We start from the raw sequence: 17986 nt of genomic DNA, 5'->3' as shown, positions 1-17986 counted from the left end.
AGGCTTGTACCGAGATCAACTTAACCTGCAGCAGCAACAACGTGACCGACATGTTCCCTGAAATCCTGTTCACCGAGGCTATGAGACAGCAGTACTGCTTCAACAAATGGCTCGTGCACCCGCAAAAGGACTGGTTGCAAACAATGTTTTGGGGCAGCGGTAAGCTGCATGTTGCTGTTTATTCCTTTGCATCATTTGTGTATTTCCCCACCACAGTCCCTGCATTCTGGTCTGGATACCTTGATAGCATTAAGGGGAAGGGCTTGCTCAGTTATAATGAATATACACACAGATTACAGGTGGCAAGTGATTCGTACAGTTGCAGCTGTTCTTATTTAAGGACTGCAGCCAAATCAACTAGTCTCTCCTCCCGTTTCCTTAACACTCCCCCACAGCAACTCCTCTCTAGGACCATAACTGTGCCCTACCCTCTCTCCTGCCCTAACCCCAACATTTTGCTACTTTGACTCTACCTCCTCCCTCCCTGTTGATTCTTGCACCAAAAAAGCAGACTGGCACCAGTAAAGCGTGGAGGCAGGTCATGCTTGGGTGGAGCTGGAGCTGGACAGGACTGGCTTCTTTCTGGAAGAGTGAGCAGCAATCTCCTCCTGGCACAGCTTCCTTTCCACCTCCCGCTCTGAGCATCTGCTCGTCATGCACATGTTGTTAGAGGGGAGGTGGTGGCAAAGTCCAGGAGAAGCCTGGCTTTCTGTAATCAGCCCACACTGTACTTCACTTAAACAAGTGGAAAACCAAAGTGACTTCCAAGCATTTTTTAAATTTTCCACTGTCGTTTGCACACTCTGAAGCAACTTAACAGGAGCGTAAAGAGATATATGATCTGTGTGAATTTCAGACCTGAAAGCTGCAAGCAACATCATATTTTCAAATGGAGACTTGGATCCATGGGCAGGTGGTGGCGTAAGTATCTGCATCGCTATGGGCTGAGCACAGGTGTGAGATACTCCAGTTGTTAGCCTGGCTGACCTCACCCTTTTTGTCTAGTGTTAACAGACTGCCTTAGGCTGCTTCATGGAAATGCTGAATGGCTACAGAGCAGGCAGCAGTTGCTCATGTGCATCCTGTTCAATAGGTATTTTTGCTCTGCTAAACTATTTGGCAGCCCCAGAACACTTGTGGCAAATGGTAAGTTAGTCTATCAGGGAGGCTGCTTCTTTCTGCCAAAGAGGGGATTTGATTTTATTGGCTTTGCTGCAGCAAAGACCACTTCATTTTAGACATAACCACTCTCTGCACTAGCTTCTGCTGGTTCAGAATTTGGTGAAATACCCACAGCTGGTTCTAGTTCTTTTGCACCCCTCACTCCAGCTCCGGTTGCTCCTCCTGCTGTTGGAAAGCCAGCTTCTTCCCAGTTCTGAGCTACAGCAGCACTAACACCCTAACTTCTAGTTGCTGAAGATCAGATGTGTGCAAACTAAAAATGAATTCATTCTCCGCAACACCCTGAGGCAGCCATGGTAACGCCTGAAAGGCTCATGGTTCTGGAAAGATTGGTTTTTTTGGGGAAATAAGCCAGGCCACAAACATTGACGCTTTTTACTTGTAATGGGGGAAATGTCAATTTCAGTTGAGAAAACACATTTGACTTACTGGGAGTGGGGAAAAAAACAAGGGCTTATTATGATCCTGACACACCTGTACCTGTCCTGCTAATGACCAGGTCAGCATCCTGTTGCCCTTCCTGGCTCTGTCTTTAATTTTTAAAGCTCTTATTTAACACACTTGTCTGGTATAAAGAGTTTGACTTGTGCATTTTATTGTTCCAGATAAATAGTAACCTCAGTTCCTCACTAATTGCGATAACCATTAAGGGAGGCGCTCATCATCTGGATCTCCGGTATGTAGCTGGTAACTATAAGCCTTTGCTTACTGCCTCCCCCTTGGCCTGTGTGATCCCAGCAATGAAAAACAGTAACCTCAGTAGGAGACAGTCCACCGAGCACTGTGGACACTAAGCTGCTGAAACACTGCTTTGGAAGAAGAGCCTTCTCCTTACCCAACTCTGCCTCTCCTTGAGCACGGAAATGGTATTTGGTTCATAGCTGCTGTTTCACCATGTTCAACTGGTCTCATCACTGAGGAAGGGCCCTCTTGAGCAGGGCTCATGCCAAGTTGTTCTCAGTGCAAGCTCCTTTACAGAAAAGTGCTTTCTTTCTCCCCCAGTAGGGCTAGCACTCTGCCCTGACAACCTATATGCAGTTCATACAGCAACATACCATCACTCAAGCTTTTCTTCCTTAGGCAGATGCTTGAACACTGAGCAGAGAGGACAGTAGTGTGTCTTCCATCCTGAACTACACAAACTTGGGGAGGGCCCATTACTCCCTTTCCTGTAGGCATACTAACCACCTCCCCACTATTATTTTGGTTTGTACTGTAACTTCTCAGGGTTACACGCTACTAGAATGGTTTAAAGCTGCATAGTAGAATGGTAAGCAGGCGGTATGTCTACAGCTTTGTTCCCCGTGGCTGGAGCTATTCCATGCACAAGAGGGGAAGCCCTCCTATGACAAATGTTTTATGTAAAGAAACTAGATCCTTTGCACCTCCACTAGCTAGACTCATTACAAATGAAATCCCACTGTGACGCTTGAGAATGGCAGCTCTGGCCTCTGAGTAACTGTATGCTCATGTTGGGATATGGACAACTAACTATTGTATATGCTTGGCATTCCCTGCAGAGGATATGATGCAGCTGATCCTCCATCTGTCACAGATGCACGTGACCTAGAAGCAAGGATTATCCATAACTGGGTGAAGTCTGCTAGGATTGAGAGAGCCTGGGAGAAGATGTCTGCGGGTCTATCCCCGTGAAGATATCCATCCAGCCGCGAGCAGGAATGTTGTGCTGCTGGTGTGTGTACCAGAAAGCACAAGGGTGGCAGCCATAGGAACTAAGTGTGCATGGACCATTTGATGAAAGTGTCAGTTCAAGTGGCTCTATGGAGGTGATAAAAATTCACCTGTCTAAAGTGTCCCGTGAGTCAGTCAAGTCCGTCAAAAGAAAACAAGTAGGCCAAATCCATTGACTAAAGGCAATAGCATTTTGCAACATGCTTACCTGCATTGTACCAAAGATGTGATTGTAATGGGAAAAGGAGAGAATAAAAGCTTGCCTTCAAGTGTTAGACCATTCCTCAGGAACTGGGTCATACTTCACGTACATGCTTTCCTGAATGGTAGAGGAAAGAATGGGGCCCTGCTATGAGAATGAGGGATGATTATTCACAGCCCACAGCAATCTCCAGTGTTACACAGAACTATAGGATACGTGTAGCTTATATTCAGCTAGAAACAGTCCGTCTTCAAAGAAATGCTTAAAAGGAGAAAGTTCTCTTGGGTGATTTGTGAAGTAGAGTGAGGGTACTAGTTGTCATGATCAGTGAGTTGTAGGATTCAGCTGAAGAGACCAGTTTCTCCAGAAGGATTACAGTTACTTTAAAAAAAAAAAATCTATGGGTCAATCAGCTGTGGAGTAGACTGAAGTTTGGAGAGCAAGTGCCTTAGCTAAGGTAATCCTAATGTGAACAGCTGTTGTACAGGAAACAGCATTCCTAGTGAATAAGTCACATTTCCAATGATGACACCTACATTTATTTTAAAATAAATTACAAGTTTATTAAAGTATGTGATACAATTCCACGGGCTGGCTTTTGAATATAACCAAAGTGGATACAAAAAGGATATTTTTCCTCTCACCCTGAGAGGTGAAATAAATTCATCTTTGCACATAAACAATTAGACTCTTACCTACTGCAAATACTGTGTACCAATAAATACTAGTGAGACTGAAAAAAATATTACATCTTAGTAATTAATTATATGCCTTAAAGTGAAATGTATCACCTTACAATGATTACACGGGGGGGAAAGAAATTTGGAAAGCCTCCAACAAGAGATCATCCCAGGCTCCTGTTACTTAGGTGGGCAAAGTACAGCACTTGTTCAGCTTCTTACCATTGCTCAACCCAATGCTGTGTTGGTTAAATTTACACTGGTGAATCTCTGCTTCCATCATGCCCCAATTGGTTCAGATAGATACTAGGGCCAGTCCTTGATACTTTTTCACATGATTCAAAGCAGACCCTCCAGGCACTGGGAGTAAGTTTCCCACATAGAGCAAGGAGTAGTATGTAGATTCACACAGGTTAAAGCTGAAGCAGTTAGCAGGGTTCATAGTGCCCCATGAGAGGCGTGCTGAATGTCTCTATAGAGATGAGAGGAGAGACTGGAAAGGAGTAAAGTCAACTCTCCCGCCATGGAATCCCCACCTGTAGCTCCCAAGATAAGTCAAGGCCAGGTGGATGTTTCTCTTAGCAACCTTTTATCCTTGCTCTACTACAGGAGTTGTTTCTTGATTACATTGCCTTGCTAGCATTCCCAGCTCCTGGAAAGCAGGAACCACACTGAGACCAGGCCCCTGGTTAGGATCTGTCTTTGCCACATGATGCATTAACAAAGCAGCTAGGCCAGGTGTGAGTCACCTAGAAAGTACGCTCCAAGCTACAACCTTTGAACAAGTGGTGGCCAGTGGTCTGCTCTCTGCCCTTTGGATGACTTCCAACTTTCTACTTCAAGAGGAGGCAAGAGTTCTTTTTAACCCTCTTGCACCTTTTGAAAGATTCTAAAATATGAAACTTAACAAGGAAAGTAGTTCTGCAGATTAGATTTGTTCCTCTTTAGGGGATAAAGGGGGCTGAAAGTGGTTAAAAAAAGAAAGTCAGTGAAGTATAGAAGAAATCAAATAGTAATTGCTTTTAGATGATATAGTGTGGGGATAAGTTAGATATATAGCAAGACAGAGCCATAATTCACTTTTCATCTTGTCAGAAGTAACTCCATCAAATGGAGGGGCTAGGGGGAGTGTCATGCTTCAAAATCTGCTGCAGATTTCTGTGACAGACAAATCTGACGTCAGTTCAGTACAGATTTCCTTAATGGTTTTTAAACCTTGGGTAAGAGGAAAGGGTATACAGTGAAAAAAACCTAGTTATTGAGTACATCCTACAAAGAGGCAACTGAAAGAGTCACAGCTATTGCAAGGCCATACACAGTTTCCTGGAAAAAGTTTCAGAGAAACTGGCTTAGAGAAATGGAAAGAACTAGGAATGTTTTCACAAGACGTGAATTGACCAGCTGGATTAAGACCTACAGCAGTGGCTTTGTTACCAAAAGGCTCATCATTCCACTGTATCATCACATACAACCATATGGAGGGTAGGGGCAAGTTCCAGAAACAGTAAGAAATGCTGCTTCTGGTTACAGAATATAATAGCTTAACTCAGGACTTGAAAAATCCACACACAAGTCAGAAATTTTCCCTGGGCAGCATGGAAGTTTGCATCATCACTTCCAACAGTATTTAAGATTTCATTTAAAAAACTGAAGTTTTTAGTCCTTTGCATTGTGCCAATAACCTTCCAACAATGAATAAATACAGTATTTCTTTGAGGGTGCAGCTACACAGTGAGGGTGTAGTATTTCTTTGAGGGTGCAGTGTTTCTACTGCAGCTCTGAGACTGCCAAGCAGCAACGTGAAACTAACTAGACTTATCAGTTTCATTGCTGCTGTTCAGAATCCTGAGAGCAGCAAGGAAACTTGTCTTCCTTTCACTTTCAGGCTGCTTCTTGAAAAAGCTCACAGCAGCAGGAGTAAGTACTGTAGTTTCCCAGGTGAAGAACCAACAAAAAAACAACAACAACAAAAAAAGGCTAGGAAAGCAGCAGAAATTTGCCTTCTCCTCAACCCCTCACGATGGATGCACTAGGAGAATGGAAGGCAAAGCTTCTTTCCCTCCCAGCAGTTGGAGAGGATGAGTGGAGCTTCAGATTTAAACTGACTCTTAATAGGACCATATAAAATATGGAAGAGGCCCAACAGATTCCAGGCACAGCACCTTGGTAGAAATCCCCATACTTAAGGGGTGGCAGTGGGGTTGGACTTCTCAAAAGGGGGTTTCACTGCCCCATATCTATCTTTCAAATCTACTTTGGGTTAATAGAAATATTTTTCCAAGCCCTGGTTTAAACTCTGGTACCTAAATGAGACCCCACTACTAGCCTCACCCTCTAAGTGTGCATACTATGGCCATAAACAACAAACCACGCAGTATTTATTCCTCAGTGGAGGCATTCACAAGTACGAATGAATAATCTGAGTGGGTGCACTTTGTTTTGTTTTGTTTGAATTAGGCAAGGCATTCTAGCTCTTGGAAAGTAACCAAGGCAGCTTGTGGCAAAAGAGTTTTTAACATCACTGGATTAAATTATGGCCTTTCCACAACAATCCATTATTTGAGTTTGGGAAGTGATTCAATAAATGGAGTTGCCAAGTAGATGGATTATATTCACTACACTTAAGGCTTTGGTTCAAAGGACCATACAGTACCCGAATGGAAACTTTACAACCAAGAATGAGCACTGGTCCTATCATGCCTGGAAAGTAAGAGGATGTGTTTGCCATCAAGGAGGAGTATTGTGCCTTTAAACTTCACAGACCAATCAGAGGGAAGAAAGTATCTCTGAGGGGGCACAAAAGCAGGTCATGACATAAGCAATTAAAGCTTTCTCTTCAGCAGTCAGAAAGGGAGCAATCAGATCGCCAGTTGTCAGACTATTTAGGGCCTACATGTTTCAGGCATAATAAATGAGATTAATAAATGATATCAAACTGACATTAGGTTTCTGTTCTACCCAGAGCAGAATGTTGACCAATATTAAACAAAACATTAACAAAAAGTAAGATTTGACAAAAATCACCAGTTAGGGTAAGTTAGTTTCCTAAAACAGCATGAAGCCAGAGAAGAAATAAGTCAGACCAATAGCTTTGGAATAGAAATTTAGGATTGGGGGGAAGGGGATAATGTTTACTCCTCCCTCCACTTTATTCATTCAGAGTGAAATTTATCCCATATCCTTCTACTTGTATACTGAGCTTATGCGATATGGAAGGAATCACAACACAACACAAAGCACACGAAACCCTACAATGCCATTTTTGCAGAGTCAAATGCTTTTAAGAGTGCAACCGCACTTTATGACCTTAACACAGGGCTTAAATGATACACAGAACTTTGCATATGTTCTCTGCACTAGGGTGTATATTCACCTCCTGAAAATTAACTCTTAATCCCCCTTAAAAACAACCAAGATACTCCGGAATTCTTATGAACCATGTAAAAATCGAGCAACAAAACAACCGTTCAGCTTTAGGGTATGGCTTCTAAATTCCAATGTGCACTTAAAGGGGAGACCTTGTGAATTCCAAGATTTCTAAAATTCTTGAATTTGTGGACCACATCATTCTGCATTAACCTGTCATATCAGCAAATCCCCAACTCCCAGCATCAACAAACTTAAAAAAATGGTACCTATATATATATATATATTATTACACACATATATAGAAATATAGTTTGCGGTAATTGTTTCTTCACTTCCATGTGCCATCATCAGTACAAGGAATAAGTACTGCCTACAGATTTAAAAAGTGGTCCAAATAGTAATGTCCTACTCCAGCAAGACCAGGTCTGGCAAGACAAATAATAAAGACACTGGTTACTTTACAAAACAGAAAGTTACATTACTGTTAAATCCATAAGTATAAGTGAAAGTGAATTGCTATGGGTCAGCTTTATATTACCACTATTTCTCAGCCCCAAATTTAGAGTGGATTGTGCCTACACATGTACCTGTAACCTCCCTTCTCATTAATGAGACCTGTGGGAATGGAGACCCTAAAATATAAGTGAACTAGCACTTTTCTCCCACAACTTATTAGTGTGCATAGGACTGCATAAGTTAGCTACAGAACCAAAAGAGGGAAAAAAAAAAGTTTTATTTTCAAAATTCATGTTTTGAAACTCATTTCCAGAAATAAAAATGCAAGACCCCTAGACTCACAGAAGATACTTTTATAAACACTAAGTCTATTTTCTCCTCAAAGCACGTAAACAGCTCTCTACAGCAAGTCTACTGGCAGTATTAGTGAGAGGGAAGAATACCATTTCAGTAGGACCACATTCTGAATCCATGCATTTAATTCTATAGGTGAACGTAACACTTTCAAGCAAGGTACTTCAAAGAAGAAGAAAAAAGAATTGAAAACCTCTCCTTGTTAATCCATAGTAAGACAAATAGTAGGAATTACTCTGTACAACAATAAGCCTTACTGATCCAAAGTAACATTTTTAAAATCCAAGATCTGAGAAAGTTGAGTTTGAAATACAACTAATGTGCTCACCAGCTTTTCTGTAGCTCAGCCTCGCAAAGCAGCTTTCAGTCAGAATACCTGAGTCTAACTGATGCAAATTATATATATATATAATTATATATAAATGCATATATGTATATGGTTTGCTTTTCACATTGTCTCCTGCATTCCTGCAGATAAGTTAAAAAAATTGCAATACATCTACAAAATTGTATACCACTTCGAGCTAAATCAGCAGCAAGTTCTGTACTCAATTTGCTACCATTCATTCATTTTAGCCACAGCTCTAAGACGTTGTTCAAAGTGCTCAATAAAATTCAGATACTGTAGTACAGATGTTTTTGTAATATAACTTCTTTCTTCAAACGTAATGTTGCACAGCTCATGGATTTGGAATGAGATCAAAGTGTCATCAATATTACTGACATCCCCATATTTACGGGACAATGGTACAGTTCTCTGTCTACCCCACATACCATATGGAGATATTAAGGCTCATACCATGGAATGAGCTGGAGTCAAGCTTTTCAGTACATCCTTCTCTCCAGAGACAATCCTGTGCTATAAGACAACTTGCCGGTGTCCTGAAATCTAACCAAAATCTACAAAGAACAGCATGAGTGAGTCACTGGTTGCTCAGAGACCTATTATCCTCAAGGTCCACACTGCAATTGCTTTCCCAACCTTGATGTCTACATCAAATCTAGGCAAAGCAGTACAGTGTGCAAAGGTTGTCCATCCCCGAGCTAAAGCACAGAGTTAGATTTAAGACTGACAGATTTCTCTAAATCAGAGATGCTTTTCCAACTTTTTAAAAAAACCAAGAAAGGGTAAATAGAACAATTCTCTGCTATCCCAGTTCAAACCCTGCACAGTAAAGTGACTCAAAGTAACATCCCGCTGCTGAAGGTACCCACAGTACTTCTATGCTGGTGCCCAGATAGGAAGGGGATGAGCTTCTGTGTTAAATACATATTTGTCAAGGTTGATTAGGTCTACGTCATCCGAAAACAGCAGAAACATATACTTGAGTGTTTCCCCAAGAAAGAAGCTTTCCATCTTATCTCTTGGCTCTGGGTTACTGGGGTTCTGGACATTGTTAATAGAAGTATAACCACCTGAAGGAACCTGTGAAAAAGACAAGTAACAATTTTATATATTTCTATAAGCCAAAAAGAACTTCTGTGTTATCTACAAATTCTCCATTTTGATTTAAAAAAAAAAGAAAAAAAAAGATGAAAATAAGCATTAGAAAAGCAGGCAGAGTTTTCAAAATAATATTTTGCAACTTACATAAAGAATTTCAATTCTGAAGCATTCCAAAACACTTTGCATACTGATACACAAACTACATACAGTAAAAATGAAGCCACATCACTGTGAAATGTTGCATATTTAACAGCAGAAAGAAATGCTACAAGACAAGTGAAGAGGACAATGTCCAGTCAAAACTGCCCCAGGAGAAATTTGGGGCAATTACTATAATTACCAGGTGGAAATTGGTCAGGACAACAGATTTAAATACCTATACTCTTGAGAAATGGTCATGAAAGATCCCATGACCCTAAGCAGTCTGGACCATAATTTTATAGCTCATCCAAGAGATACTTCTAGAAACACAGTGCTCCTCTCAGGTTATGCTGGAGCATTGGCTCAGTATGAACACAAAGGAAGAGTGCCCCCTACTGAGGCATTAACACTACTTCCTGCAGCACTCTCTTTTTTCCTTTGAAACCTTCCACCCAACTGTTGTACCATCCCAGCCAGATCTTGCTTAAGCGTTTGGGAGATCTGACACAATCACAGCAAAAACTGGATGGTTTCAAGGAAGAATCAATAAAACTTTGCTGGACTAAAATTCGTTTATTAAATTATCTTTGTTAAAAGGTAAATTATATGGGAGTAACATTCCATTTATGAAACACATTCTTCATCAACATCACAACTCAGTTATACAATCTAATCATTTAACACAGTGGTTTTAAACAGGGGGATTTGCAGCCCCCATGGAGCTGTGGGGCCCACAGCTGAAGCCCTGAACCCCAACACCTCGCCGTGGGGCTGAAGCCCCGAGCCCAGGGGCAGAGTGGGGGAGCACAAGAGGCTCTGCCTCCCACCAAACAAACAAACTGTAGTTCCTTACCCAGACTGGGGCAGTCCTGGGGACAGCTCCACCCCTTACCCACTTCTCCCTCAATTTCCGTGAAGCCCTGCCCCGTGGCCAGGTCAGAGACTGGAGCCAAGCAGAGTGGGGCAGCTACTGCTCTGGCTGGTGCCATGGAGAGGGCAGCCACAGCATTCCCCCATCTCCTACTGCTGGTGCCTGGGGTTGCAGCTGCTCCTCAGCTCCCAGTCCCCTTTGAGGCTGGGAGCCATCTCATCAGGGGGACCCAGCTCTAGGGCCAGCAGAGCCCTCAGGAAGCAGTGACCATGGAGGGGGGCCTTCCCCGCACACAGCCCCGAGCTACCCCCCTGCCTGCACACAGCTACTCCTCTCTCTGCATTCTGAGCTACCCACCAGTCTGCACACAGCCCCTCATTACCCCTCTCCCTGCACCCTGAGCAGTTTTCAAACTTTTAGAGCAGAGCCCCCTGACCCCTTTGAGTTGTAAATTGTTGTTGAGCACCGTGCCCCTCCCCCCCCCCGCTGCAACCCAGACAGGCTGGGTGGCCTGCTGAGGTGAGTAAGGGGGTGGATGGAGCACTCTCTCCTTGGGCCCTTCTGTGTGGAGCTGGCCTGAGCCCCACAGCCCCCCCCCTCCAAAATGGAAGTCAAACTATGCCTATGCTGGGCAGCCAGAGCCCCACTTTCCCCACACCCCACTGGGCCCTGGAGTTTTATAGCATGTTGGATGGAGGTGGTCTCAGAAAGAAAAAGGTTGAGAATCCTTGATTTAACGGACAATTGATTTATACCCACAGGTATCTATTAATGTATCTTGGCAATTAAAGCAAATGATGCTTTGAAGTCAGTGAGTTACCATGAAGGTATTTTGTATTGGTATTTTGCACTAGAAAATCCTAGCCCCTTAGAAACTATATCTGAAATTGCTGAAGGTAATGCTGAGACCCACTTGAAAACAAACAAAACAAAACTTGTTTGGATATAGGTCAGCATTTTTGTCCTACTGACAATTCTATCCCAGCAATTTAGAAGGTCTTCTCTCATCATAATTCTCTTAATACATAGCTTTTATCAATATGATGAAAAAAGTCTTTTTCCTTAATGTGCTAAGTACTAAATGCATAAGCCTAAGTACATAGGCTTCAAGGCACAGTACATATTGTAATACTCTGTCAAGCTCTTAATGCTTTGTTTTACCTATTAGATATTTTTATGATCCTTGGAAGATAAGCAATTTCAACTTTATTTTGAAAGTCCCTATACGCAGAACAGTTTGCCTACATACACTCCTGAGATCATTACTGCTCAGCATGCTGGCCTTACCCGTGTATATTTATTGAAGTTCTGCAAGATCTCCCAGCCCCAGTCTTGGTATTTCTTATCCCCCGTGAATCTGTACAGATAGAACAGGCTTTCCACAGTTTCAGGTCGCAGCAGGTTGTGCCTATCTGCAGGCTGCAAAAAAGTAAAGATCACAATTCAGTCAGGGAGCAGGATATATTAGCAGAGAGCAATTTGACTGTACCCTGTAGCTTCTTTGGTAACTACTACAAAATGGGAGAATAACCGGGTAGGTAGTAATATTGCTGAAAAGGATCCAGGAGTTATAATGGATCACATATTGAATATCAGTCAGCATTGTAATGCAGTTGCAAAAAAGGAGTGTCTTATGTAAGAGACAGGAGGTAACTGTCCCACTCTACTCAGCATTGGTGAGGCCTCAGCTAGAGTATTGTGTCCAGTTCTCAGTACCACACTTTAGGAAAAATGTGGGTAAACTGAAAATGGAGAGAGAGAGTCCAGATTAGAGCAACAAAAACAATCAAAGGTTTAAAAAAATGTGACCTCTGAGGAAAGGTTAAAAAAACCGGACATGTTTAGTCTTGAGAAAAGATGACTGAGGCAGGACGTAATGGCTGTTTTCAAATATGTTAAGGGCTGTCATCAAGAGACCTGTGATCAATTGCTCTCCATGTCCACTCAAGGTAGGTTAAGAAATAACGGGCTTCATCTGCAGCAAGGGATATTTAGGCTAGATATTAGGAGAAACTTTTTAACTATAAGGGTAGTTAAGCTCTGGAATAGGTTTCCAAGGGAGGCTATGGAATCCCCATCATGGGAGGTTTTAAAGAACAGATGGGACAAACACCTGTCAGGGATGGTCTAGTTTTACTTGGTCCTGCCTTAGCGCAGGGGGCTGGACTTGACTTCTCGAGGTCCCTTCCAACCCAACATTTGTACGATTCTCCTCTACCACCCACACATGCCTCAAATAATTATATGCAAGTCAGCTTGTGAATGTTAAGAGATCATTCAAAAATTTCAAGCCTAGGGAGTGTTTGAGTGAGGAGAGACAGAGAGGAAGTTTACCCATCAAAACAAAGAGCGTCCTTCCCCAAGTGTAGACATTCTATTGGGATTTTCATAGAAACAATGTGATATGTGCACCGAGCTATCCAAAGCAAGAGAGATACACAGATGTAAATTTGTAGTGATACTTGTAAAGTTATTTACCTTGATCTCCACATCCTTGTGGTCCTTTTGTGCATGGAGATTGAAGTGTACAATCTCTGGGCTCAGGCCTGTCTCTACCTGAGCATACATCTGGTAACAAGTTTCTATGAGGGCTTTGGCCAGCTCCATGTGATCAGCAGTCAGCCCATTATGAGCTCCAAGAGCCAGCGTCCCAGGCAAGAAGCAAACTAGATGATCCTGCAAGACAAAAGCACCATCTGCTGTGAGAAGTATTAAAACAAACAAGACTTTGACTTGCCCTGTAGCAGTACAATAAGGATATAGAGCGCTTAAAGACCACAATTATTTGTTAAGCAGAAATGTAACATGACATGAGGCTGGTGCCATTACTAAAGGAGACTCACTCAACTTGAAGTCACAAGATTTTGTAGCTACTATTGATTCTTGTAACACCTTAAATTACTAAAACCAAAAGAAGCTAGTGGAAAAAAATTCTCATCTTGTTCAGTTTACCAGCCTGGTGCATTTCATAACACTTTGTGTAAAGTCAGTTTATTTGTTACCCTGTAGTGCCAATTAGCAAGGGAGAAACTGAAAGATCTTTAAAATCAATCAAGAGGGGAACCAAAAAAATCCTTATAAAATTAGTTTTTAAAAGAATTCAAGATATAGCATTTCAAGAGGGTTCTATCAGAAAGTGTAAATTTGAAAAAAAAACCTCAAGCTGACAGCATCTCTAATATTTATCTAGCACCCTAACTTTTCATGGTGCTTTAAAGAGATTCTTTTAAATATTTTAAATGGTCCAGACAGCTTAAAAGTGAAACTACTCAAACACGAAAAGTAGACAAAAGAAAATGATAGGGAAGAGAAGGATGAGGGGTTAAGATAAAAACTATGAACAGAAAGCAAATTTCATGAGCTCTGATATTTTGAAGCAGAGACTGAAGTAAAACAAAAGGCAAAATAGAAATTAGCCATAGAAACCAAGGGTAACAGGGTCTGGGGAAGTATTTGAAGTTTAAATGTAGATTATTCTGAGCAATAACTAACATGATAATCTTAATCTGTATATAACAGAGAACGAGGTAAAGTTGAACATCCTTCCTACCACTAGAACTTCTAATTTTTTTTGTTATTATCCATTTGATTGCAAGAAACATCTGATACTTTAAGTCAGGCATCCTCAGTGTTCCTCTGTATATCAGGCTCATCTTCTTGGTACAGCAAACATTCCACAGAACACCACTGGATTTTATTCCTGCACAGAGGCAGCAGCAGGAACAAAAGGGTTACAAGGATCTTCCTTTCATGAATTCAACACACTACATCTTTATTATTCAGTTATTTATTCAAGGAACAGAAGTATAGCACTTTTGTAGATGCAACGCTCTCAAGCAACTGAGTTACATGTGGTTATCTTTCTGAGAAATGTTACATGAATACTTCAACAGTCAACAAAATCAGTACACAAACAAGTAGGGAACCTATGTCTCATACAATTCTCAGGACTCATCTCCACTGAAATTCAGTTTACAATAAGATTAACAGTCCCTTCCAGTAAGGCTAATGCACTACTGATATTGTGAACAACAGGACTACAGATTACATTTGGAGTTTTGTTCATTTCTATCATTCCAAAATCCTAAAGGGTTATCAGACACCCACTGCCAATCTCGTAGTTCTCATAGAGAACCTCTGTACAAAGCTCTCAAGGTCCCCATCCAATTCAACAGGCAGTGGTCAATATTGATGGTAATATCAGTGCAGAGAGACTGAAGTTACAGCATTAACACCTTTTCAACTAGTCAGTTATGGTGGGGTTCCAGTCGTATCCTTGAAGCCGAGATGATAAATGAAATGCTGTAAAAGTCTCTGCCCTGCAGGGACTGAATTAAATATACTCATACATGCAGTGTTAAGGGTGCAGATTTACACATACATTAGTATTGCACTGCTCACTTACAAATATCTGTCACTTTCATTTATATACCGTCTTACACCAAAAGCACTGAGTACTTTTCAAAAGGAGGGTTAAATTCATAGATTTTAAAGCCAAAAGGGTCCATTATGATAATCTAATCTGATTTCTGGTATAACACAGGCACAGAATTTCATTCAGTAATTCCTGCATCAAATATTTGCCACCTAAAAGGCAGGAAATAAGAGATGGAGTAATTTGCCCAAGGTCACACAGTAGGTTTGTGGCAGAGCCAATACCAGAACTTCCAAATCACCCTGATTTCCACACTTATGCCTTAACTACTAACTAGATCATTTACTTCCTTGCATTTTTGCATTGTAGAAAAAGCGAATAATACACAAAATAGGCACTATCTCAGTGTTCCCAGTGCTGAAATGATGTAACAAATGATTGCACCGAGTGTGTTTACTACTCCAGAAGCACAAGTAGAAACTCACAGGGAGATTCAGATCAGCAAATAAAAACCTAAGAAAGGGCCTCTGTCCACAGCAGGGACTGTTACCTGTAACCTAGCTACTCAATATTGTCACTAGTGACCTGAAACCAGCATTCTTTTAAACTAAGATCGCACCTGCCCACAGAACAAACAGACAGAAAGACAAACAAAACCACCACCCTTCACAGGCTATCATAGTGTAATCTAAATGCACGAGGCATCTGCAGATTGCAAGGGTCCCTGCCATTTTTAATTTATCATTTTTTGGATCTTCCAGCAGCCACTATCAAAACCTTTGCTTCACACACACAGAGAATACTCATTTGATCAAAGAGCTATTATAACTACCGCACTCAAGATCTCTCCCCTACGAAACTGCAGACGGCTCAGGGGGAATGCAACAGTGTTCATAAGAGCCATTGAAAAAATTCAGGTACAGTGCTTACCATCTTGGCACTGAAATGGCCATGTGCAAGTTCACCTACGAAAGTAAGCTTCTTGGGTTGTGATGTCCGAAGTAGATGCTTTTTCACCCCCTCTATAGCTCTCATGTAATCTTCCAACAGTCTGTGAATTAAAACCATTCCCAGTTGGCCCCAATATACACATTTTAAAGTAAATTTATCCAACCATACTTTACATCAGGGATCGGCAACCTTTGGCACGCAGCCCACCAGGAAAGCCCCTGGCAGGCCGGGCCGGTTTGTTTACCTGCTGCGTCTGCAGGTTCGGCTGATCGCAGCTCCCACTAGCCGCGGTTTGCTGTCCCAGGCCAATGGGGGCTGCGGGAAGGGCTGGCCGCCCTTCCCGCCCCTATTGGCCTGGGACAGCGAACCGCAACCAGTGGGAGCTGCAATCGGCCAAACCTGCAGACGCAGCAAGTAAACAAACCGGCCTGGCCTGCCAGGGGCTTTCCCCGGTGGGCCGCGTGCCAAAGGTTGCTGATCCCTGCTTTAGATATAGAACATGCATCTCAAAAGGCCACACTTTTTGTAGAGCAGAAACTTGCAATTTGATTTCAATAGGCACTACTTAAGATATTTAGTCAAATATAAGCATTAAGAAAAATCCAAGTAACCATGCTTATACAAAATGCATTTAGCACAGGGGTGGGCAAACTTTGAAATGGTACCGAGGGCCAGGTAGGGAAGGCTGGGCCTCCGCAAACAGCTTGGCCCCCATCCCCTATCTGCCCCCTCACACTTCCCGCCCCCCTGACTGCCCCCCTCAGAACTCCTGACCCATCCAACCCCCCTGCTCATTGTCCCCTAACCACCCCCTCCTGGGACCCCCACCCCCAGAACCCCACCCCCTATCACAGGGGTCTCCAAAGGGGGGTGCGCAAGACCATCCGTGGGGTGTGCAGAAGGAGTGCAGCAGCGCTCCTGGACCTTTGATTCTTTGGTGGCACGCCGGTGGCCGCTCGGCTCTCCCGCTCCGCCTTCAGCATCACGTTTTTTTTTTTTTTTCTTCCCCAGAGCTGGCCCTGGGGGGTGCGCGATTTAAAAAGTTTGGAGACCCCTGCCATATACAACCTCCCCCTGCTCCATGTGCCCTGACCCCTATCCACACCCCTGACAGGCCCCCCGAACCATCCACCCCCCCCACACTCCTTGTCCCCTGACTGCCCCTCCAGGACCCCACCCCCTATCCAAGCCCCGCAGCTCCCCTGTCCCCCCCGACCCCACCCCCTATCGAAGCCCCCCTGCTCCCTGTCTCCTGACCACCCCCCCCACAACCTCCGCCCCATCCAACCACCCCATCCCCTGACTGCCCCCTGGGACTTCCTACCCCTTATCCCACGCTGCCCCCACCCCGACCCCTTTACCAGGCTGCTCAGAGCGGCAGGACAGGCTTATTGGAAAGCCTGGGAGGTGGGTACAGGGTGCAAGCCGCACTGCCTGCGCATCAGCATGGCTCCAGGGGAGGGGGGGACAGCAGGGGAGGGGCTGGAGGCTAGTCTCCGCAGCCGGGAGCTCAGGGGCTGAGCAGGATCATCCTGCGGGCGGTAGTTTGCCCACCTCTGATCTAGCATGTACCTGCAGTATATCTAATCATCTTTGGCTTCTTTCAAGGTTATGTAGGAGAAAAACACTTAACTATAAATGTAGATATAGATATAGATTTCTGAGAATAGCATGATAATTAAAACAATTTTAAAAAGAAATAAAGTGCTCTGTGAATCTTAATACTTGTGAAAGGTGCTGGATTCAGAACCAATCAAAGCTGAAGTTCTGTATCTATACAAAACCAGGTACAGCACTGGCAGAAGTCATGCAAGTTTTCCCTAAAGATATTCCTCAACCCTTATCTGCAAGACACCCTCTAGAGGCAAGGTGTCCCTAGCCTCTGTTTGCCGGAAGCTGGGAATGGGCGACAGGGGATGGATCACTCGATGATTCCCTGTTCAGTTAATTTCCTCTGGGTCACCTGGCACTGGCCACTGTTGGAAGACAGGATACTGGGCTAGATGGACCTTTGGTCTGACCTAGTGTGGCCGTTCTTATGTAAGGTTAATATTCAAGGGTGGGTGCAACAGAGAGAGAAAGTGCCTTTTCTTCCCCACAATAGCACCTCCCTAGTCCCACAAACTCTCTCGTCCCAAAACAAGGTGCTTCCCAGTTATTCAAGCCAGACAAGAGAAACGTACTGGAATCCAAGGCACCGGATTCAAATTTAAGTCCTGTAACTGGACTAGAAAGAGGATAATCATGAATGTGGTACCTGACCTCT

At 43.2% G+C, this 17986-nt stretch overlaps 2 protein-coding genes across 2 annotated transcripts in view; one reads left to right on the top strand and one right to left on the bottom strand.

Annotated features, from left to right (window-relative positions):
• Positions 1-3819, top strand: part of DPP7 (dipeptidyl peptidase 7) — a 30866-nt gene extending 27047 nt beyond the window's left edge. The window contains exons 10-13 of the mRNA XM_038374273.2: positions 3-159; positions 857-921; positions 1788-1858; positions 2703-3819. Of these exons, the coding sequence (XP_038230201.1) occupies positions 3-159; positions 857-921; positions 1788-1858; positions 2703-2835 (426 nt within the window). The 3' untranslated portion in view covers positions 2836-3819. The remainder of the gene's footprint in view (positions 1-2; positions 160-856; positions 922-1787; positions 1859-2702) is intronic.
• A 1705-nt stretch (positions 3820-5524) lies between these two features.
• MAN1B1 (mannosidase alpha class 1B member 1) overlaps positions 5525-17986 on the bottom strand; it is a 30860-nt gene continuing 18398 nt past the window's right edge. The window contains exons 10-13 of the mRNA XM_038374269.2: positions 15700-15820; positions 12873-13070; positions 11682-11813; positions 5525-9361 (exon numbers count right to left, since the gene is read on the bottom strand). Of these exons, the coding sequence (XP_038230197.1) occupies positions 9158-9361; positions 11682-11813; positions 12873-13070; positions 15700-15820 (655 nt within the window). The 3' untranslated portion in view covers positions 5525-9157. The remainder of the gene's footprint in view (positions 9362-11681; positions 11814-12872; positions 13071-15699; positions 15821-17986) is intronic.

Source organism: Dermochelys coriacea, chromosome 16 (assembly GCF_009764565.3).
Source record: "Dermochelys coriacea isolate rDerCor1 chromosome 16, rDerCor1.pri.v4, whole genome shotgun sequence".
In the NCBI taxonomy this organism is placed as follows: domain Eukaryota; kingdom Metazoa; phylum Chordata; order Testudines; family Dermochelyidae; genus Dermochelys; species Dermochelys coriacea.
The sequence above is the reverse complement of the archived record's forward strand: the minus strand, read 5'-3'. Positions and strand labels throughout refer to the sequence as shown.